Here is a 25,804-nt window from a genome sequence, read left to right on the forward strand (position 1 = left end):
TTTATAGTTTAAAAAGAGATTATAATATATTTCCTGCTAAATAAATTAGAAACAATATAATTTCGATTTATATTAAATAAAGTTGAAATTTATATATATATATATAAATATATTAAATTATAATAATAATCTCGGTTTCCTTTGTATTATTCCGATTTACATTCTCCAATGTTTCCTGGACTTGCTTGATCACATTTCAAACCTTGTGTGCAATTTCCTTGTTGCCAGTTGGTTCCACAAGGATCGCCCAATTTCTAGTTTGACAAAAATATTTAAAAGACAAATAATGATATATATCGTTTTATAGCATGATTAAATTTAAAAGGCAATATTTTTATTATATTATTGCAAATAATTTTTTTTAATAATTGGTAACCTATTTAAAAAAAATACCTTTATTTGTGAAAATTTCAAAATATAGAAAATTTCCCTTTGAAAATTAAATATAAAATTGATTATCTCTCATAAAATTTGACAAATGAAACGGTATTTTAACACGCTACCTATCCCAACGACACTTAATCACTCAGGTATTTGGTACTTTACACTTAAACATGCAACACTTGATAATCCTAGATAAAAAAATTTAACTTTGGTATTTTTCAGTGGCATCGCTAGGAGGGGGAACCCAGGGGTTCGAGCCCCCTGAAAAATTTGAATAGCCCCCTGAAGCAACTTTTTTTTAAAAAAATTGCTCCTTAATATCCCCTTGAACTAAAAATAAATCTTTTTCAATTGCCCACTGAACGATTCCTTTTATAATTCTATTGAGTAATATATAGATTTAATTTTATTATTTAAAAATTAATAAAACTTTCTAATTTTTTATTAAATGAATACTATTTTAATTATTAGATTAGATTATACATATAAATTATATGTTCACTCTATCATCTTGCAATCATATTCTGTGTTAAAAATATATCAATATCACTCACTAAATATTAATTTAGCATTAACAGTTGAAGCTTAATTGACTTTTAAAATTATTATATAACCTTAATTAAATAAATATTAATTTAAAATTAACAAATTTAATATTGTAATTAGGAGTTCAAAATCAATAATCAACTATATTATTGATATTTAAATTTAATTACCACGCCTCTTCTTAAAATTATTTTCAACGTCTAAATCCAAATAAGTATAAAAGATTTATTTATAAAAAGTCAGTAAACATATAGTTTATAATCCTCTATTAGATATAATTGGTTATAATTAGATTAAATACCACTTTTAAAGACGTATTTGACAGTTATATAATATATTACAGTTAATATTTAATAAATTTTACTAATAAATGCTTTTGATAATAAATATAAGTAATACAGTGTTTTCAAGTATTTAACGCCATCTATTTATTTAGAAATATTTTTAAAAATTTAACATCTTATCATTTATTCTAGAATGGTTGTAATAAATTAGATAACTTTTCTTCTCTTTTTTACGTGTTTTTAGAAAAGCTATTTTTTTCTTATTTGAAAAACAGTTTCGAGTTAAATTTTTAATACTACTATATTTTTGATATTATTACAAACTACTACTATTTTAAGATATAATATACGAAGTTTAGGTGGTGCGACAATAATATATAAAATCTTTATTAATTTCTTTTATCATATCATATCACTCTGGATCTTATTTTATAGTTACAAAATGTTTCATTTCTAATATGACATCCCTGCCTTGTAAATAACATAAGGCTTCAATACATTTGCATAATGTCTTCTTAAGATCTTTAGTGTTTTTGTTTTATCAATTTATCTAGCATAATAAATTCTGATATAAGTTAATATATTGAGTGTCATAGCTATGACTTCAAATTAACCAGCATCTATTATTTGCGTGGCTATGTAATTTAAGATTATTATTATAGCTGCTGAGAGCATATGATTGCATATTTTATAAGCAATAATGGTCAACTGTGTAGTTGTTTATTATATCATTAAAAATAGAAGATAATCTTTTAGAAATTTAATATCTCACAATTTTTTTCTTAATTACTTATCTAACTTCCATCATGTCATTTAAGAGGAAGCTCTAACCACCATATAGTTTTATGATTTGGATTATCGTTTATATTCTCTTCTACAAGAATTGTTGATTTGATTAGGCCTATAAATTTTTCCTTTCCATTCTATAAAACATTGTCTAAAATGGTAACAGAAGTTTTATTTTCATGACCTTTTGTCAATGTAACTTGCTAGAATTATATAGCCTTATGCGGTTTTTAAAAACCATTATCAATTGAGGTGTATGTATGAATTAATTAACCTTTTTTATCACTTGTAATTTTTTACGCAAAATTTTTTTATATCAGCAATCGAAAATATTTTATACTGTAATAAATAGATTTTGTATTAAAAAATATTATTTTTAGAAATGGTTTGTATTGTTTTAATTATTTATATGCTAGTTTATTTTGTATGCAAAATATTATAAATAACAAAATATGAAATTCAGAATAATTGTCTAGAATTAGCATATTTTAAAAATGTATAATATATTATTATAAAAATAGGCCAAAGGCCAGGCAAAAGCGGGCCAAAGGCCCACAAATTTGGGAGTATGGGAGGCTTGCCCCCCATAAAAATTTTTTAGCTGAGCCTCCTGAGATTGTAAAGGCTAGCGACGCCCCTGCTATTTTTATCATTAATAATAGAAAAAAAATTCCATTCAATTAAAATTTTATATAAAAAATTGTTTTTATGTATTATATATAAAAATTAAGGTCTGTTGTTTTTATCTATTGATATTTTTCTACTCAATCGTTTTTTCAACAAAGATCTAGAATATATAAAAATTAAGGTCCAATATTTAATATTTATTAGTGCTACAAAGTAACGTCGTTACCAATGGCATTACCTTTTTTAAAGAAATAGAAGGTCATTCGTTACTTTTTTGTAGTTTTTAAGTAACGATAACTTAAAACGTTAATTGTTACTTTAAATTATTTTATTTTTTTAAATATGAAAATAATATATTGATATTATAATATTTAAATTATTTTTTCTATTTTTATAATCAATCTATAATTTATATAAAACTATTTAAAGAGCTATAAAAATTAAAATACATTTAAAAGAAAATATATATTATAATATAAATAAATAAAAACTGATTGCATTCCCAAGGAGTAGTTATATCAGAATATTTTAAGCTGAATTTTTTGTTGGATAGCTTCTATACCTTCGCGACCACTAAATCTGTCTTCTGATTAAAGAAATTGAATACAGTTTAAAGGTAGAACGACTCATATGTTTGTTTGGAAGTTGAATATTAAGGTGAAAAGGTTTTTGTGGACGATGATTGATGAGAAAAAATATTTGGAGGTATCTTGGCCCCTCATCTCTCTCTTCAATCATTCAATAATGAGTCAGTGAGGGATATGAAGCTTGAGATCATAGAGTTGTTTATTAACCAAGATCATCAATAGGATGATAAATCTAGAAGGTTAAGTGGAACGGAGTCTAATTTGAACCTCTATTTGGCAAACTATAAATCGACTCAAATCGTGCCACTAGTCTATACCATCCGATTTACCAGATAGTTTGGATAATGCAGTTAAATGGTGACAATTCAATATCTAGAATATTTTAACATATATTTTGAATTTTTCCTGAATTTAAATCATGAAATTATTATTTGTGAATAAGGATGTAGAACGTAATATATATAAAAATTTTGAAAGGCAAATTAGATAATTAAGAAGAGGCACTAGTAAACAGGTAAAGGGGATAATATAGTTAAGATTTTAATTCATTTTATTCAAGGTATATAAATTTCTCTAATATTAATTTATTTTATGGATAATATATGTTAATACTATTTATTTCTTACATTTTATAACAAATAAAGAAAATTAAGGGCAGTATGGCTATATTTTATAAGTTTTGGATATGTCCTAATTTAAATATTTTAACTTCAATGTCTAGCAGCTAAAATCTAAAAACACAAATGTAGGTAAATATGAATTAGGATATAATTCTGTTCTGATAAAGATTTAAAAAATTTTTGAGGATCTGAATAAAGATTCTTTTAAAGATAATCTAATAATATTTTTTATAAATATAAATCAATATTTTTTATAAATCCCAATTAAATTTTTATTCATTAAATAAAATACAATCCTCTTTTCCTCTGCTCCAGTTGAATTTAATTTTAGCACAGCGAAAAAGCTGTGTTGAATATTGAGCACTCCTGTTTATATGATCAAAATTTTGAAAATCAATTGTTGCTAAAAGTAAATAAAAAATTATTACAAAATGTATCTATCTTATAATATATTATTTTTGTATAATATTATTATCAGTAACTATACAATCAAACATTATAAATAGCCTGCCACCAAAATTATTCTACAATTTAACTTTAATTAAAAATAAGAGATTTCAATTTGAAATTCTATTTGATCCCTTTTCAGTATCCTTCATTTTTACCCTTGGTGAAAAATAAATAAAAAGAGATTTGTAGCGAGTTACTTTTCACGTTTCTTTTTTGAAGTAATGTTTACAAAACTAGTATTTATTTGATTCAATTATTATATTTTTCTCTATATATAGCTTAAATTTATATATTATTAAGTAGATTTTATTCTTATTATAATGTTAAAATTTGGATTTACCTCAAAAAATTAGCACATCCTTTTATACCAAATTATGAATATATAAAATTCAAACAAAATAATACAATACACTAAAGATGCACCGAATATAATTCTTAAAATTGTAAATCATTTATAACTACCAAGGACATAGGCGTAGCCAAGGGAAGGGGGACAAGGGGAAATCCCCCCCTTTAGAAATTTATCACTTTTTGTGAATATCATTTTAAGCTAATAAAAAATATCCCCTTTATTCCTCCCCCACTCCCTGATCCTCAAAAATGTATGTATATATCTTAAACAATATTTTGAAAGAAAGAATGTAAAAGTTGATATTTTTTTTTTATAAAACTATTATCATAATTTATACATTTTTAGAAAAAAAGCATTTATATATGAAAAAAGCGAACCAAAATGTTTAAGAAATGGAATATAAGCCAAAGATAAGTCTTAAGACAAAAGTGAAATGTATTATAATGATTAATAAAAGATCCATAAAATTACTAAATAATATAATATATCAAATATAGTTTTTTATAAAGAGAGTAATTTTAATTTATTTATTTTAATAAAAGTAAAATATAATTATAAAACTATTGATAAAATTAAATCATAAATTAAATAAAAAATATTAAAGCACAATAACAGTGGAATATTATAATGTCGTAGATTTAGAGTATATCTAATTTTATAAATTATCATATGACAATCAAATAATTTTTACCAATATAGCGAATTATATATTACAGAAAACTAAAAAATATTGATAAGGACATCAGAAAATATCTTTTAAAGACTTTGTGGGATGAATAATATGAAGATTATTTTTAATATCTTTTTAAAATAAATAGATGCGTTAAATAATTGAATGCAAATTGTTGCTATATTTATTATCAAGAGCATTGATTAGTAAATTTTGTTATAATATTAACTGTAATTTATTATCTAAATGTAAAATATGTCTGTAAAAATGGAATTTTACCTAGTATTATGATCCAATTCTATATAATAGAGGAATATCAACTATATATCTACTTACTTTTTATATATAAATTTCTTATACTTGTGGAATAAATTATTACCATGCTTTTATATTAATGTATAAATACAAGTAATTTATTATATTTTATATAAACTAATAAAAATATATTTCATATTTGTTCCACGCTTATTTTTTTTATCAAAAATAACCTCCTTTCTTGTAAAAATATTTTATGACTATATATAGACAAAGGTAACCCGGCCGAATGTGGGCAAAACGGACTAAAGACCCACCCAAAATAGGGTCAGGGAACGAAGCCCCCAGGAATTTGGTAATCCCCCCCCATCGCCCTTCCCCTTAGGAAAATTCTGGCTACGCCTATGACCAAGGATAATGATAGAGATTCATCTGGATTGGAGGCAATATTATGATAGCGCTTATTTTTTATGCCGGTCTTCAAGGAATTTTTAGAACATAATTTAATAGTTGCCTGGGCAAACGAAGAACTAGAATACACGCTTAATTTAGATTTCATCTCAGATAAAGCCTTTTTGGCATCGGATTTGGAATCATTTTCGTATTTATAATTCAGAGAGAGGACTACTATTATCTTTGGTTGTTGTTAATGATTTGCAATTTTGAGAATTATATTTAGCGCACCTTTAAAATATTGAATTGTATATTAATAATTTTGATACAAAAGGGTTGGTTAATTTTCTGAAGTAAATTTAAGTTATAACAGTATAATTAATAAAAATTAGATCTACATAATAATGAAAGTTGAGATTATATATAAAGGAAAATATAATAATTGAATCAACGGATAAATTTAAATACTAAACAATAGACCTTAATTTTTAAATAATATAAATCTTTTGAAAAAAGGATTAAGTAAACAAGTAACAATAAATAAAAACATCAGTAGAGAAAAACAATTTTCATAAAGAATTTTAAGTGAATGAAATATTTTTTTTTAATATTAAATTATTACCAGAAAATACATTTAAAAATTTCCATTTATAATTATCAAGTGTTATATAAAAGCAATGCCATGATAAAGTATCACGTGATAAAATGTCACTAGGTGATCGTATTATATTTTTTGCATATCAATAACTATTCCTTTCAATTCTCGTGAACCTTATTTTTTACCTATAACGTTCGAATAAAGGACAAAATTTTTATGCATGTTATTGATAAGTATAAGTAAATGAATTGAAAATTTTTCACGCTCATTCTACTAGTTTTTTAATAACCCAATTTTTAACGATAACGTTAAGTAGTTTAGAAAATTTGAGCGTTGCTTCAATATCCTGAATTTTTATAAAATCTTTTATAAAATCGATTTTTTAATTTTAGATCTGATCATGCCTGAATTATTTAGAATGTATAGTACCTACACTGAGAATTTCGCCATGAAATATTTCAACTAATAATTCAATTTCTTAAGATATATATGCAAATATTCACACGACAAAATGTCTGAAATTTAGAGAGTAGACACTGCAATAATAAGGCAACTAGATTTTAAACATTAGGCTGGTGGGTTAAAAAAAAATTTAAAACAATGGGCCAGTTAATTTGAATATATTTAGGGCAAAATGAGCAGAACAGACTATTATAAAAAAATCTTTTTAATTTGTAGATAAATGAGCAGGTAGCCTGGGGCGAGTGTTCGTATTAAAACCCACCCGTTGCATACCTCTAGTAGACACTCTATATATGCATATGCTGAAATATGATTCAGGCAAATAAGAAGTCTTTCTTCTGAAAAATGAGCGCTATAAAGGATTAAAATTTAAAAAAATACAGATTGTCCCAAATTTACTATAATTCGACATATAAGGTTTAATACTAATTTTTAAAATATCTAAAATAAAATCAATCTTTAGTCAACTCAAAATTTATATATATATATAGCTATGTACTTAAAAACAATTGCTATGTAATTATCAGAGACCTGAAGAGGTAACGCTTGCATGGCCCGGTCCGGATTTTTTTAAAATAATTATGTTTATCTTTAATTTTTATAGCTAATAATGGCGATTTAAAATATTTCGTTTTAAAATATACAGCCCGGCCCGGATTTTAAAAAATTATTTCCAGCCCGACCCTGATATATTTAAAAAAATTAAAATGAGCTTAGGGCCGGGCCTGCAGGTTTCTAATAATTTTTAATAGTAATAGTAATTTACAATTAAAATAATTATTTATATTAAGAAAAATTAGATTTGCGCTTTGGGAAGGAGGATTCTGATGAATTAAATAATTCTACTTGTGTATAACTATTGTTAGCATAGGCGGAAATAGAATCCTTCCCGGGGTTCATCAGTAAATTTATGAATGTGGGCACCTTGTTCTTTGAAGTAAAATAATGCGAAGCCATCATATGTATGTGGGTAAAGTATTGGAGAAGTGATTGGTATTATAATATGATAGGACATTTATGAATGGGAGATTTTTTATTAATCTTTATTATCCAATATGTTGGAGTCTAGTTAAATAATCAATATAGGAGTAGTCTCATATTATCAAATGCCCCTCCCCCATTCTTTTCTATAAAATTTACGTAATACTATCAGAGCGTTTCCCATTGGATTTGAAGAGCCCAAGAGGTTCTAAAAAATAAAATTTAGATATATTTTAAGGCACTGTGTATGATGACGTTGCATTGATTATGCTTTAAGATTCGTCCTTTGCAAGAAGGGCAGTACATAAAAGGTTTATAGAAGGGATCGCTTCAATGAATTGGTGCCCTAAACTGTTTAACAGCGAAGAAATGATCCATGTTTTATGCTTGATAGTAGAGTTTGACAACGGTCATCAACTGTATCTCATTCCTATATGTTTACGGGGGCTAATAGAGTGGATCATCATTGAATCTATCTTCATAAAGTTAATGCCTCTGTATAGTACAAATCATTTTTGATACTTTAAGACAGCCGAGATAAAAGCTGAAGTTCAATCTGAGGATATCCGATGCCTATTCCGTCATATTTTGTTGGGAGAGAAGCATGCGCCCAGACAATTTTTCCAAACTTTAGGTTTGGGATTTCTTCTATAAGTGCCTAGATCCCGTTCTATATAAGCTTAAAAGAATGATATTTAAAAATGGTAGTCTTGAAAGCAGTTGTATCACTAGTCTCTACAATATCAGGGGGCTCAAAAATTATCTTTTTAAAATTTCTGAATTTTTTTTTGCTATTTTTCTAAAATGACCTTATTTTTTGTAGCTAACATTTTCAAAATGACCTCTTTCAGGTATTTTTTTAAAAAAGTTTAAGGGGACTCTTTAAATTTTTGAGAGGACTTGAGTCCCTGTGTTTCCTCTCCCCTCGTGATGTTACTATCTGGGACATAAAGAATGCGAAGTACAGTTTTTCAAAAGGAGAAGCATTTATGAGAGCGGAGTAAGAGTAGGATATCATCTAACTTGAAAAGTGCCTCAAGAGTTGAGTGAGGAAATGTACATGAAGCTGAGTTGTCTCCAACCGGGGATTTATTAGTTTATTTTGATTAATGAGCTGAAAGTTGTGGGTGATAAGTTCAGAACAGTTTAGTTGAAAGAATCCTGATTTTTTCTAGTTGAGAGTGAAATCCAAAAATGGACCAATCTCATGGAATATATAAATGGCTATACTTATCTCTTTGGATGTCCCACAGACTGTACCAGATATGAAGAGAAAGGCATGAGGCATTGATTGTCATAATCATTTTGTTAATTCCAAGGCAAAATAGAAATGATTCAAGAAAATCTCCCTGCTGAATCCCTACTACGCAAGGAATTTTAATTATTTTATTATAATATTTATCAAAAGTACTATTATATTTGGCTTTATTTTATCCTCTATCAAACGTACTATTATATTTGGTTTTCTTATAACCTATATCAACCGTATTCGTTTTAAAAGAATGTTTACAATAATAGTTCTTTTTATTTATCTTATTGACAAGCGATATATTTTTATTCGTCATTTCTTTATCTGAATGCTCAGAAGTGATTGCCTAATCAGGAATAAATTGGAAAGTCAATACATTATTTTCTCTATCAAGACCATCGGAACGGAATATAAAGCCTTAATATCCCTTTCCAATCGGTGAAGTGGCACCTACAACGGGTGGGGGGAGGGGGGGGGGGTCCGAAGTAACTGCTTCAGTAAATTTGAGTGAGGGTACTTTTTTTAAAAATTTTCTTTATTATTTAATTCTTTTACTGTTTTGTTACATCCATCATGATCAAGTGATTTCTGGTTTATAAATGTAATAATAAGACCCCCCCCCCCTCCCTAACTTAATATTTAATTTAATATATATTGACAGAAATTTTTCTATTTATCTTTTTAAGCATAATATGAATAGATAGTAGTATTCATATTTTAATTAAAATATCTTATCTTCCCTCCCTCCCTTTTCTTATGAATTAAATGATCCCACCAATATTATTGGAAAAAGAATTGACAAATTTATAATTGATAAATATCTAGTAGGAGCTCTTCAACCTACACATTATTTATTCTCCAAAGATAATAATAATAGAAACAGATCCTTTAATGAAAGCTTTTATGAAAAAACTAATATTGACAATAGCAAAATTGCTAGAAATTGGATTACTTAAAATGAATAAAGTTTTTTGCTTAACATGTCTCTTATTTGGAGGTCCACACACAAATTTAAAATGGACATGTGAAGGTCTAGATAAATGGCAGAATAATAATCGTTATATTATTCTGCAAGAATCTTCACAGGCACATATGATGGCCGATTATGGAAGGCTTTCTCACAATAAAGATTTGATAATAAAATTTATAACACCCCAGAAAGAATGTGTAGATAATATCTGTTCTATCATAAGAATTATAATAAGATGTTTAGATTATTTAATATCTCGTAACCAAGCCTACTGGGGGAACAGGCAACAAGAAGACAATATGATGGCCCTTATTAAGCTTATTGCAGATTCTGAGCTTGCACTAAAAATGTATATACAACAAAATGAAGAATGATTAAGGGATTAAAAACGAAATTATCAATCTATTATCATATAATAACATAAATATTCTCATTGAAACCATGAAAAATATGGTTATAAAAAAAATTCAAAATGAGATTACATTTAACAGGTGCTTTTCAATCATAGTAGATGCACATATGATGTTTCGAAATCAGAAGCAATAGCTTTGATAGTAAGATATGTTGAAAATAGTGAGACGCCGAAGCCCGTTGAAATTGACGTATATTGTACGGGAAATACCATAGATCTCGATATTAAGCATAATATAATATCCAAACTCGACTCGATGAATTTACCCCTTGAATTTCTAGTCGGGCAAAGTTATGATGGCGCCTCAAACATGAGTGGAAAAATCAATGGTGTGCAGGCCTTGATTAGAGCAGAGGCGCCAAAGGCAGCTTTAATTTGGTGTTACTGTCATCGATTAAATTTAATAATTGTTCAATTATGCCAATTAATTAAAGAACTTCGAAATGTTCTGGGAATACTAGATGAGATTTATATCTATTTTAATGGTGTAAAAATATATGAGGTACTCAAAAAATGTCATTGTAATGATCTGAAAAAATCGCAACAATTTCTAAGCATTAAGAATACCACTTGGTAATAGTATTTATTTATTTAGATTTAAAATGTTTTTTCATTTAGAAACTGGCTATCGTCATATAAAGCTATTGTAAATTTTTTTTCTACTTTATGATGCCTTGAGGGCAGCTTTAACAAATTTAAAGGATTCTGAAGATCCTGCCACTTCCACTATGGCTAGTGCTATAGTCTTTAGAATAGAAAAATTTGATTTTATCTCATCACTTTGTGTTTTGGATAAAATTTTGTTGATAACAAGTTTGGCTTGTACAAAATTGCAAACCATTTCGAAGGATATAGGGTTTACAATAATTCAAATTCAATTGGCAAAAGATTGCTTGATTAATTTGAGAAATATAATATAAATTATTGTCTTAATTATTTTTTAATCTAATAGATAATAACACTGAATTTTTGGATGTTTTTTAAAGGCACAAGATTTTATGAAGGAGAGAAATCTACCTTTTGATTTTGAAAGTTCTAGACATCAAACATTACAATCCAAAAAGGAGAGGTATATATACTTTCATCATTAAATATAAAAATATTTTTAGCTTTAAAATAGGTGTGTTTTATGCTGCACCTCCTACAACCTCATGTACTGCCGAAAAAGTCATGAGTAAAATTAAATTAATTAAAACAAGACTTCGTAGTACCATGAAAGATTCATTTCTCAATAATTTAACCATATTATCAATGGAAAAAAATTTATTAAAACAATTAAATATTGATGAAATTATAAATTCGCTTTCTCTTCCCCTAATTTATCTAAATTATTAATTTAAAAATAATATTTATAAAGTATATTTTTTTTGCATTTTATTTATATTATATATTAAAAATTGATGCAATTTGATGCAATAAAAATTATTTTTGAAATTTATGGGTGTCATAAAATAATTACCCTTTTTCGAGGGGGGGGGATACTTTTCAAAGGGATACTTTTCAGGGGGGTATTCTGCTTCATTCGCTCAGAAAGTGTAGGGGCCACTGTATATACACTAATAGTTTATTATAATCATAACCTATATTATAAACTAATACGCTTGATAAGGGCTATAATATGGCCAAATATAATAATTTGTTTAAATTGTAATGTAGAAGTATAATAATAGTAAGAGTGGAAGAATCTGTTATATCTTGGGATAATAGAGCTCATGAAATCTTTGAATGGATTCGGAGTGAAAGTATCTAAAGGGAAGTCGATCTTAATCATGACTTCATTAATGGGAATGTTTTATACATGAAATCGGGTAAAGTGAACAAGGGCCTCACAGCATCCCACTACTCTCACACCTAATTAAAATGTTCTCAAAGTACTAGATTATTGTGCTTTATTCTTGCTGAAATTATTTTAGCAACTAGAAGTCCAAAGGTTAACACTACAATGGACCGGATATCATAATCTGGGTCTTTTAAGGCAATAAATCGTGTTCCAGAGAGTAGGGGAAATGCAAAGCTAGGTACCTATCCTCTTACATTTTGCAGAAGTTATTTAGCTTGGTTAAAAATGAATATGTGCACATATTAATGGAGAGGTAATGTCTAGAGGAAATATAGAACAAATTCCCCAGTACCTTGACCAGAATCACGATGGAATGAGATATGGCTTTCTTTATTTCTTCCTATATGAATTCAGTCACGTATATGGAGTAAGGTTTGAATAAGTTGGAATGACAGTGAATTTAGAATATTTGGAAGAAAGTTTAATAAAAGCCACATCATAATGCAGTGAGGAAATGAAATCATAGGTGTAAACTAATTTAAAATTAGCTAATCTAAGCATTTTACATATTTAACTTTTCAAGTTTTTAGAGATAAGTTTGGATTTGATTTTTATGGGAGATGTTTTCTTCTTTGTGCAGAGTTGAAAGGTCAAAATTCATCAGGAAGATATGTATCAGGCTTCATCTTTAATTTGATACTTTAGATATTGGATAAAGTTTAATTAACCACCTTAAATGTACTAAATTAAAAAGAATATAAGGAATTCCTTTTCACTGTTGAAATTTTGCAAGCGAAAGGAGGTGCGATCTGAGAAAATTTTTTCCATCTGAATTCAAGGACCTTTAGAAATTTAAAAGATTTTGGGTTAGAAAATATATAATAATAAGGCGAAGAAGGAGGTGATTTAGGTAGATGTGGAATTAAGTGTTGTTGTTATCTGAAAAGTTATTGTTAATGTTTTAAACTATATGTTTTTTGAGAACCATTTGTGTCTATTAAATCCACGGATAATGAATTATAAGTCAATGTAAGCATTTTGTTGAAGGCTAATGATTAGAATTAAAAATTTCTAAAAGTTGTTTCTTTCATGGAGGAATTATTAAGTTAGACTTTAAATTTTTAATAAAATTTTGAACTTGTCTCTTTTGGCGAATAAAGGAATAGAATAAATCCAATAAATTTAAAATAATTTTAGAGATGTTATTAGGAATGAGCACTTTAAAAATAATGGGAGTAATGATCCTTCTAAAATTTGCTCATGCAAATAGAATAAATCCAAAAATATTAATAAAATCTTCCAAGTGAAATTTAAAAAAAAGAAGTCTCTATTATATAAGAAATTTAAATTTAAATAAATTGTGGTTTTAAAAATCTTTTGATTGGGTTATTAATACAAATTAAAGTATATATAGTAAATTCTATTTGTTTTTTAAATGCTACATAGTTTCTATGAAAATACTACTTGATGCATATTACAAAAAACTGAGTAAAAGTCAATATGTCATTTTTTATTATAATATTTAACAAATAATTTTTACCCTAAGATATTCTAGAATGCAAACGCCATCAGATTGGATAGGTTGTCGATAATCAGAAAATTTACATATCAGCCCCTTTGAACATCTCCCGCCTACCCACCATGGTCCTCCGCAGGTCTCATTTAACACCTATAAAATTCTCATATACTTTTAGCCATTTTTTAAAAATTATTTAAACTTTCTTTCCTTCAAATTTTTATTTATTTCCCTATCAAATCTTTAATATAAACTACTTTTGCGCAAACATCACAGCATCCACAGGCGTCTTTAACCATATCTCCTTTACAATTGGTTGGAGGCGGAGAATTACATTTTCCCTCCATTTGATGGCAAGTACATGATAACCCTTCAATATATCTATAAAAATGAAAAAATCACTCAAAAAAATATTTATAAAATTAAAAAATATATTTTCTTGTAGGTAAAGAACTATGAAAGATCTGCTTTCAGGGGCATTGTGCTTTGTTATGTAAAAATAAAATGATGGAAAATTAGGGAAATATAGAAATTGATATGATTTGATAATTAATAGAGATAAAAATAAACCTAAGAGGTGGAATAAAAATAATTGGTGAAATCGAAAATATACAATGTGTTCGAATTAAACCCTTTGTGTTTTAGCAATAAATCTGTCAATTCTAAAAATAATTCAGTAAAATTTTAAGAAAGGGATTAACTATTAATGGTTTCTGAAAATTTCAATCAATAGCCAAAGTTATGCAAATTCATTAGTCAAAGAAAATTCGAATTTTTCAACATGGAAAAAGTTATTTTTTTTAAACTTTACAATTAAGGAAAATTTTTTTAAATTCCAGCAGGAGAGTACTCCAGCTCACCAGGCCAGGAAAGCTGTGGTTCTACTTACAAGGGTTCTACTTACAAGAGGAACTCCAGATTTTATACAGTCTACTCTTTGCCCACCCTCAACTAGATCTCAATCCGGTCGACTATGACATATAGAGCGTCCTTCGAGAAAGTGTTTATCAAGCATACATGCGCTACGTTGACCTTATCAAATCGCGACTTGTGGAGGAATAGAGCTTATCGATCAAGGCTTGATGACTGTGCAATCAATGAATGGCGAAATCGTTTTAGAGCATGTATTTGAGCTAGAGGCGGGCATTTGAATATCAGCTTTTAAGTACAACATTTGACTCACATTAATGTTAAATGTTGATGTTACATGTTGAAAAATTCGAAATTTGTATGTTCAACGTTGAATGTGCATAACTTTGAACCCTGATAATAGAATTTGGTGAAATTTTTAGAAAACATTGATAATTCTCTCTCAATCTATAAATAAAATTTTATTGAATTATTTTCAGAATTGACAGATTTATTGCTAAGACCAAAAGGGTATCAGTACAATCAGAGTTGGTCAGGTTCTCCTGAGAAAGAATCTAGATATAGATTCTTTTAAAAAAATTGGATCTTTGATACAAATATTAATATCTTATTCAAAATATTAAAAAAATACAAGATAAAAGATACTTGTATCTTTTGACAAATGAGATTATCTTAAATACAAAATACTTTTATAATATTATCATTACCGAATAGTTTATATAGAATTTTTTTTTTATTTATTGGTGAAGAGCATAACATAAGCATATAATAAGAATGATATTTACAATAATTAATAGAATATTTAATGACGAGTTAATTATAATAATCAGGCATGAAGGGAAAGTAGTATTTTTATGAGCTAAAATATTAATTTGCAAAAGAGTATTTAAAATATATTAAATCAAATCATTATTTTTTAAGATGATCAATCTTTCAAATAATTTATCATTAAGCCTTTGCCGTTTTGGCGTATTTAAGGCTGTGCCAAAACTAAATGACATCAACTGGAACTGATTAAGGTAATGCAATATTATCTTTGTAAAAAAAATTTCCTTAATGGAAGGATATTAATTAAGCATTTCTAATGTATTTCGACGGCCTTTAATATAATTTAAAACCTCCAGCTCAATGTTATTTGTTTTATTGAACTCAGCAACATTTGTTTACTTAAGAAAAAATAATCATCATTTTCTGTATTAGATGTTAAATCAATTGGTGTTATAGCTTGAGCTTGATTATATACTACTGGACTAAATTTAGGGCTTCTTTTAATAATATATTTTGAAAGTATATTTTGTTTCCGACAAAGCATGAGTTCTTAAAATATACGTATGATAATTATGCCAAAAAAGCCTCGTTATACTCATCTTCATAGGAAAAATTTTCCCAAATCTTTTGCCCATAGCCATACAATCTAGGACAGCTTTTATTAAAGGTAAAAACAATATTGAGAACTTGAATTTTTAAGTTTGCCTAAGTCCCCTTTAACCACAAAGTATGGGCACTAATTCTGTACTACTCTGCACTTGTTGTTTGTCTTAATAATATTCCTCAATTGGACAATAAATTGTTTCAAATAATAAATTTAAATGTGATTAATATTTAACAGTAAAGTCATATTATCGTTTAGGCTATTTCACCTGATTAAGCATGGAACTTTTAGCTGATTACCACCTGTTAGCTCCCTTATCTTCTCAGAAGATTTCCATTTCCATAATTTTATATATTTTTCCATTGCTCCATGTCAATTTTATTTTGTATAATTATTTGTTTCATTTTATTAATGGTATCAAATCAAACTGATATACTGGGTTGATTTTTTTATGGTGATAGTTTGCTGGTTTTCTTCTCTGCTCTCTTAGATACATTATTGTCTATAAATGCCTAAATGGTATCTCTAAAAAATATATATATAATTATATAATAACTTAAAATTATCAATAATATATTTTAATAAGTTTAATATAATTTGTAGAGGAGTTTGTTGAACCCCTTATCAATTTTTGTTTTTACAGGTTTGATATTCAGCCTGTACATTTTCTTTTGACTTGAATTATTTAAATAAAATTTCCATTTAAAATATTAAGATTGGGATTTGATTTAGGGAAAATTATTTTCTAACTTATTCTGTTTGTCGATATATTTAAAGATTTCATGTAAATCTAAATTTTTAAACATGAATTTTAAAAAGAATCTGTATCTGTATCTTTTGTCAAAAAAAGGAAAAAGTTACAAGATTTTTTTCAGAATAAAGGATCTTAGATACAGATGCTAGTATCTTATTAAAAATGCCAAATAGATACTGATTACAAGATACAAAAGGATCTTTTATCTTAGATACAAGTATTCGAGGTATACTGCCCAACTCTGAGTACAATTGGAACAAAGTGTATAAGTACATGGAGGGTTAGATGGTGAAATAAAAGCAAGAATTAACGCAGGTTAGATGAAATGGATTAGTAGTATTATAACGAGAATTATATGCCACTATCGCACACTTAATAATAAGTAGGAGCTGTTTAAATTATAAATCGGTTGTATGGCCAAATTTTCCAGATGGATCCTAAACTTAGATACTGAAAAAAGGGAGGCGGGAAGCCTAATTCCACAGTGAAATTAGAATCAAGGACAATAGAGGGTGTGAGCTGCAACATCAATGTTCACCGAAGGAAGAGGCGGAAATAATGTAAGCAGTGAAAGACCAGACTAAAATGGTATAGTTTGCCCACACTAAACGTCTATATGACGGGGGGGATTGCTTCCTGGGGAGGGGGGGGGGTAAATATATTGGGGGGTTACCAATTCCATTTTTTTGCTGCACTTTATTTTATATTCCTCATTTTTTTTATACATGTTTAACATAATATAAATATTTTGATTCCCAATCCCGGACATAAATATCTTGGACAAAAGAACCCGGATATAAATACTCGAATTTTAATAAAAAAAATTTAAATGCTTAGAAATGGGTATTTTTTTATTTTTTTATTGATTTATTCTATCGGCTATAAAGTCTGTTAAACTTTACCTAATATAGTGAGTTTGGTATATAATAAAGTTAATATTTCTTCTCATATAATTAAACACTAACCCGTATCTTTGTGCACAGACCTAAGCTAATCACTATCGTGCTCCACTAACTTGGTATCAGTCCTTATCCAAAACCGGGTAGTTTGGTAAAAGACTCATAGATGCCTTTTAGCTCTAAGTTTATGTTAAATTTTACCGAATGAAGTGGATTTGGTGTCTAATAAAATTAGGTATGCCTTACAATCTACTTTTCTGCTTAGATTAACCCTAGCTCACATTAGGACTTGCCATGAATGTGTATCTCAGTATACTCCACATATGTGTATGGTTTTTTTATAAAAATGTACTAGCAGCTGCGCATTATTATTAGTTAAATCTTTTTAGTGGAGAATGAAATATGTGTAGAAAAAATTTTTAAAAATTATTAAAATTTGGTTATTTATATCCAGTGTCCTTTTGCCCTAGGTATCCGAGTCTATTTTGAATATCTTTTTGTCCAGATGAATTTCTGTCCAGGTTACTGTTGTTCGAGTCTCTATATCCATGACACTTCTGATCGATTATCAAATACTTTACAACTAGAGGCAATTTATTATTAACAATTGTAATATATTCTTTTAAATTTCGATTAATCTTTACTTTTGTAAATAATACAAAGCCAAAAACTATTATTTACAATAATTCCGTGATTGCTATATATAACAATTTTACAAATATCTAGATATTAATAATAGTATTTGCCTTATTTCTCAATAATTTAATATATTTAGGAGCATGATATTTACATCAATATAATTACAAATTCAATAATTAATAGCGTAAAATATTTGCCGCCGAAAGCTGCCAAATTTCTTTTTGGAAGTGAAGGAATAGGTTTTAATAGGTCAGAAGTGTACTGGTCCTAAAGACCCAAATATCAAATATACCTAACAAAAATACGCCAGGACAAAAAGATACCGGTAAAAATACCCCAATATTAATGAAAATATTTAAATGTTTAGAAAAATAAAAAAATTTAAAAAAACTATTAATTTCTTCAACACACTAAAAAAATATTTACCTAGTCATAATTCGCACGCGCAGCCACTGTGAATTGTTTTTACTCATACCTTTATAAAAGAATTTATGCACATATGTGGACTATGGGAAAATTTAGATGTTAGTTAAACGTATTGCCACGCGGTTCATGGCAAGGCCTGATGTGGGCTATGGTTAATCTAAGCATAAATGTGGATTATGAGAAATACTTAATTTTATTAAAACCAACAAAACTAATTATATCCGGTAAAATCTATCAGATACTTAGAACCGTATAAAATAAATATACTAATTTTTTTAAAAAATTAATTTTTTAGGCATTTGAAAAAATCAATAAAATTGGGGTATTTCCACCTTATTTTTGTCCGATGTCTATTACTTAGGTGTCGCTATGTCCGGGAGTATTTATGTCGAGTGTCTTTTTGTCAGCAGTATATTTGTTCGGATTCATGTCAGGGATTCATAGATTTTAAAGGTAGATTTACCTGCAGTAAATTTTCTGTCATGTAAACGCTGCCCACACCGAGGAAAAAGAGTAAGTCCTAACCTAAGGAATTAGAAGGAAAAAACAATGAGAACGAATAAATGAGCTAATCACCATAAATGGTGAAAGAAATCATGGGGAAAAAAAGAAGATTAGTTAAAGATTTTGGAGTATGGCTAATATTATAATGTCTAAAATTTTTATTGAATATTTATAATTATTATCCCTAGCAAATATAAATATGCATAATTATTCGCAAATGATGAAACAAATCAAATTTCATGAAGGTTCGATTAGAACCCTTAACAGAAAAAAAAAATTAATTCATAATTAGTACATTAATAGAAAATGCTTTAAGATAATTAATAATGAGTAAAAGTGATGAAAGTTTTCTAAATAATAAAACGCATCCAATTAAATTCTTAAAACCCAATATTTATTTATTAAAGTAACGAAGAAAATCACGTTCAAAAAAATGGTTGATAATTTTAAATTCAATAAAAAACAAGCTCTAAAATAGACGAATTGTTACAAACATAATTAATAGATATTTGATATAGTTATTTAATTTTTTGATCTTTTTTTACATTATAATTATAATTATTAATGAGGAGTAAAATATTATGGATTATATAGTGTGTAGCTTAGGTTATTATTATTTATTATTATAATTATAATTTAATAAAATAATGATATTTCGAATATTTTTTGAAATTAAATATTTTATTGACTAGAGTTCTAAAAAATTTTTAGGACTATAATACCATAAATTTAAAATATAATATTTTTTTTCTTAAAAAAACACGTAAATGCATATAAATTTTACTTCATAAATAATTTAAATGGAGGGAGTAGGGAGGGGGGGGGGTGCGAGCTTAATATATTAGTCAATAATGATGTGTTTTAGAAATAACAGGTGCATCACTATTAAAAGAAACTATAGTTATATATTAATATTTAATTAATTTTTTTAAATGGTAACGTGTTAAAAAATCAACGGGCCGGGCCAGCAAAAATTAGAGATGTTTGGCGCGATTAGTAAATAGAATTTTTTTAATTCTAAAGCTCAATTTTGTTAAAATAAGAATATTATATTTTGCTTATAATTTAAATGATTATGGTTACTAAGATCATTCATTCATAAATGCGATTTCCTTTTCCTACATTTAGTGATTATTTCTATAAGAAAATCATTGGTTATTTATCCATAGGTTATATTTCTGGATTTTAAAAAGCAGCTAAGGTGGAAGAGATTCTGGTGCATCTTTTATTCAATTCTATAAATTATATTTTAATTAGGCTAACTTCTAAAAGAAGAAATTTATTTTTAGCAAATGCAAGCAAAGATAAAATTACTGACAGTGGTTAGAAAAGTGGGCACAAATTTGGACGGGCCGGGCTAGGCAAATTAATTCCAACCGGACCGGCTTAAAAATTTTTCCATTGCAGACCTCTAATATAGTGATGGCAAGGCAACACACTTAGATTCATTAATCGTTATTTTAAAAGCGGGATTATAACCTTATTCTCGGAGTCATCAAATCCTATTGAAAAGAAGAAGATTATTCAGAAATAAATGAAATAAAATTTAGGCCTCATTTATAGTAAGCGCGAAATACCGCAATGTCGCTCAGACGATGCGTAATTTACAAAATACATAATAATGATATAGTTATGCTCAGGGGTTCGAACCGTTTGTTAGGTATAGCGGTTCGGTTCGTTTCGGGATTTTAGTTTAAAATTTTATAAAGGTTTTGTTCCATTTCGGTTTTTTTGAATAAATTTATAAAGGTTCTTTCCGGTTGAGAATTTATAATGGGTCTTTTCGGTTCATCCTGGTTTTATACATTAAATTTTTTAAAAAAAAATTATAATCATATAATTTAACATCTATAATGTAAAGCCATTTAATATAAAACACAAGTATGAAAATAATTTAATAGTTAGTTAACTTATTTAAATTGAAGATTTATAGTAAGATTTTAAAAAAAATGTTTTTTTCCTAAATTAAAAGTAAGTATTATTATAAAAACTAATAAATAATATATAAGAATAAACTTGTTAATTTAGCCAAAAATAGTTTTGTGTATATAAAGTAAAAACAATAAACTTGTTATTGATATGAAGATAAAGGCGATTTTAATTATATAAATAAAAAAGTTTAAATCTGAAAGATCGCGAATTTAAATTGCCCCCAAGGAAAATTAAAATTTCAAATTTAGGTTAATAATTAAAATTAATTATTTTAAAAACCGGTTTGTACCATTTAAACCGGTTTGAAATATTTATAACTATTCGGTTCGCTCTTTTTATATTTCTTATAATGGTTCTGTTACTGTTCAGAAAATTATAATGGTTCGTTCCGGTTTTGCGGTTCTGTTCGAAAGCCTGATTATGCTATCGGTTAGCGATAATATATGCAGCGCTTGAGCGACATCGCAATATTTCGCGCTTACTATAAATGAAGGCCTTAGAATCCTGAGGCATCTTATCCGAATTTGATCCTACCAAATCTAAGATCAATCGAAAAAACATTTTCTTGTTGGACTTCTGCTTAAATTATTGTATTCTAATGGGTCAGATACAAGGCTAGAATCAAATTCCTAGAAAATGGTTCGTTTTTACAATTTTTCGGTCTAAAAGCCAATTTACACTTCAGGTTCGGTTAGACGGGACGTGTCATAAGAGAGCTATACTCGCGTCCCCTCAAAAACGTGGTAGCTCATGCAGAACGAATCTCGTCCATAACGAATATTTGACCTTCTCGTAAAACAATCAAAGGGCACTTCCTTTTTTTAAATCACACCGATAATTTAATAAAAACGTTTTTTAACGATTAAATAATTATAATGAATTATCAAAATGGTCATTTTATCGAGATATTCATTTTTCTCGCTTAAAGTTTAAAATATGAAAATGCATATATATTTTTTTACCTAGTAGTTGACCAAATTATTCCAAGTAAGAGCAGGCAAAGAATTTTGAGCGATATCATTTTATTTATTGAATTAATTAATTAATTTTAAAATAACCTTCAAGGGCGAATAAGATTTAATAAACTTTTAAAAATTATTTATTTAAATATAAAATATTAATTTTAAAACAAAAATACATCCAAAAGAAACAACAATTTATTTGAACTTAATAATCGAATCTTGATTTTTCATGCTAAAGATTAATGGCTAAAAATTGGCTAATTCAACTAAATTTGCGATGCCTGCTTAAAAAAATCCATTAATCATCAAGGCGCGATAATTTATATCTTCTTTCAAAGTTGAGTTTTTGAGAAAACCCAAGGCGGATATTGTTTTGGCTTATAATTTTACCGAAATATATTTTAACATATGTAAAGAGCAGGCGCGTACGCGGCGGGGGCAAGCCAAAAAATGCAGATGCCGGATTTTTTTTTCAAAAATATTATTGTTAATATTTATTCCTATCTCATATATATTTAATAATTACATTTATTTATCATAAAGTTATTTTATCAATTATGTTCGATTTCAAGTTTTCCTTGGCTTAATTTACCTATTATTTTCAAATATTAGTGGCGTAATATTTATCTAAATATATAGTCAAATAATAATTATCTCTGAAACTCCTTGTCTAACAGGGAGAAAGAAATTGCAAGCTTGTCCAACGAGATCGAGTCGCCGCCATCAAGCAGTAACAGCTTTTATGGAGTTAGAAGAGCCGATTATTAATGCTATTACTGAAATATCATAATGGTTTGAAAGAAATATTTCATCAGAAGCAAGAAAATTATTGGATTCAATACTTATTCCAAAATTTTTTTCTCATTAGAATGTATTATTTAATTATACAACTATTTTATGTAATACTTTTCAAAAACATGACATTGACTTGATTAAGAAGATGAGAATAGCTGAGAGCATTTTATTAAAACTCAAGGAAATTAGAACTAATGTTGATGAAGAATTGCATATTTCATATTTTATATATTATTGTTGAGTCAAAGGCAGAGCACATGTTTAATATTTGTCCCCCTCGACTTGCAGCAAGCAAGCTCATCGTCAAAACATTAATATATGATCAATAGAAGAATTATAAAACAAATGTCCGAACTCTCAGATATATTTATAACTCAAATAAATGAACGGTTTTTATTCATCATGCAGCACCTACCAATCTGTAGATATTATTTCCACAAAAGCCTTACCAACCTTTTTCAGATAATGATAGGAAAAAAAATATTTGTTAGATTTTTATCATGAAGATATTTAAGTATCTTATGATGCCTTATTAGCTGAATATGTTTATAAAATTAATAGTCCCAAAAAATGCTATGGATACTTTGCATTATTATAAACACATTTTAGATTATATTCCCAATGTATTAAAATGGTTATAAATATATTAGCAACTCTCCCCATTAGTAAACTAATGAGAGAACATTCTCTTTTTAAGAATAATAACAGAGCCCTGCAGAGGTACCATTGGGCACGGCCCGGATTTTTTTTTCATAATTTTTTCCCACCATATTCGGGTTTTTTTTTTAAAAAAATTTTCAGGCCCGGCTCAAATTTTTCTAAAATAAATTATATTTATTTTTGATTTTTATAGCTAATAATGGCGATTTCAAATATTTGGTTTTAAAATATATTAACCCGGCCCGGATTTTTTTTGAAAAAAATTTTAAAGCCCAGCCCGGGAGTTTTTTTAAAAAAAAATTTAGGACCCGGCCCGGGTATATTTAAAAAAATTACGGCCCGGGGGCCGTGCCTGCAAGTTTCTGAAAAACATACCTATGAAGTAAAACTTCTGATAGTAGATTGAATGGTTTCTTTTGAATATTCATAGGCATTTAACGCCAAGAAAGGGTGCGATAAATGGAAAATTAGCTCAAACATAGAAAATACAATTATTCCTAAGAAACTTTTTGTGTATTAATTTATATTTCCAACAATTAAATTTTTTATACTTTATATATAAATTTTAAAGGCTCAAAAAATTCAAATTTCTATTTTGGGTCATTTAAGTGATTCATATGGTGGTTATATTCACTTTATATTATTTTATAATTCATATTTATTTCATAGTTTTACAATGCCACCATTTAAATCCGTTTAATATTTATTAATTCACATTTAATTTATAGTTTTTATATGCCGGTTTATATATATAATTTTTTTATAATTCACATTAATTTAAAACTGTGTATTAGAAAAGTTATTAATCCTAATAAATTTATGCTCAATGATATTTCTTAAAAGTTTTTATTATATCCCCCCCCCCACCCAGACCAAATTCCTGAGTACGCGCCTGGTAAAGAGTAGTACCAATACTTTAAATTTTAGACCATTTAGTCATGTTTTAAACTACTCTTAATTTATATAATAGTTACTTATGAAAAAAGTAACTAGTTACAGATTTTAAAAAATATACTCATTATTCCAAAAAATTATTCGTAATTGAATTATATTCATTATTAGACTCGTTCATACCACTATTAATTTGAACAAATAATTAGTAAGAACGTTGAATATCATTCATTGAACCTTATATATAAAAAAATATTATTGCTATAATGATAAAAATATAAAAATAAATGAACCCCCCCCCCATCCCCACGTTATAATCAGAGATCGAAGAACCACAAAATCAGGACTTAGAAAAAAGTCAGAAAACCTCGAAACTGTGGTTCTTGAATTCCTACATGTTGTCGTCACTAATAAAGAAATATCTAAAATATATGTAACTTTAATAAAATATTTTTTTTTATTTGGTAGTAAATTATTTTTAAAAAGCTGTTTCAATTTAAAAAATTAAATATACTAACAATATTTAAATTAAAAAAATATTTTAAAAAAAAGACAAATAAGAATATTTTAAAAACTAGTTACTTTTAAAAATATGTATATATAAATCTAAATAATATATTCAAATAATTCATTTTATTTTTAATATGTTGCGAAAAATTTATTTTAAATTAAATTAATTTTTTAAAATTATGTAAATGTGAATTAATAGATTTTCATTTCCATCGGATTAAATAAACCTATTTTTTAATATTGGTGGATTTCAAAAATACCATGCAACATCTACTAAAATAATTTCCAATCGGATTTAGTTGATTATGATAATGAAAGCGATGTGGTACATAATAATATTAAATGTACAAGGATATGTCTAAAGTAAATTAATTTCATGATACAATTTTTTGATACTAGTATCTTTATATGGAACAAAAGTCTGTTGAAATGAAGAAGTGTTGTTTGTAAATTTAGATGATTGGTCAAGAGATGATTCTTAATTCTGGACCAAACTTTTACCTGGAAATGACTAATACAACCTAATAAATCTTATTAATTTAAATAGAACAAACTAGGGAGCAATATCAAATCTAAATTAAGTTAATTGAAAATAAATTAAGTTTCCCTTTTTTCTCCCATCTAAATCTAAGCTTTGGTTACATGTCAATACCGCGAAAATTTTAGCG

The 25,804-nt window shown here is 27.1% G+C and overlaps 1 protein-coding gene across 2 annotated transcripts; it reads right to left on the reverse strand.

Moving 5' to 3' along the window:
- Positions 1-22,419, reverse strand: LOC135922466 (venom protein 302-like). 2 transcript variants are annotated; one of them, XM_065456831.1, is made up of 4 exons: positions 22,281-22,419; positions 14,180-14,303; positions 13,947-14,075; positions 1-254 (listed from the first exon to the last, which is right to left on the reverse strand). In XM_065456831.1, the coding sequence occupies exons 1-4, from the start codon at positions 22,337-22,339 to the stop codon at positions 147-149; spliced, it is 420 nt and encodes a 139-aa protein (XP_065312903.1). In that variant the 5' UTR covers positions 22,340-22,419; the 3' UTR covers positions 1-146. The 2 variants fall into 2 exon arrangements, with proteins under 2 accessions (XP_065312903.1, XP_065312904.1); XM_065456832.1 differs by lacking the exon at positions 13,947-14,075.
- Positions 22,420-25,804: the final 3,385 nt, after the last annotated feature.

This window comes from Gordionus sp. m RMFG-2023, chromosome 1 (genome assembly GCF_954871325.1).
Source record: "Gordionus sp. m RMFG-2023 chromosome 1, tfGorSpeb1-WG-v2, whole genome shotgun sequence".
NCBI classification, from domain to species: domain Eukaryota; kingdom Metazoa; phylum Nematomorpha; class Gordioida; order Chordodea; family Parachordodidae; genus Gordionus; species Gordionus sp. m RMFG-2023.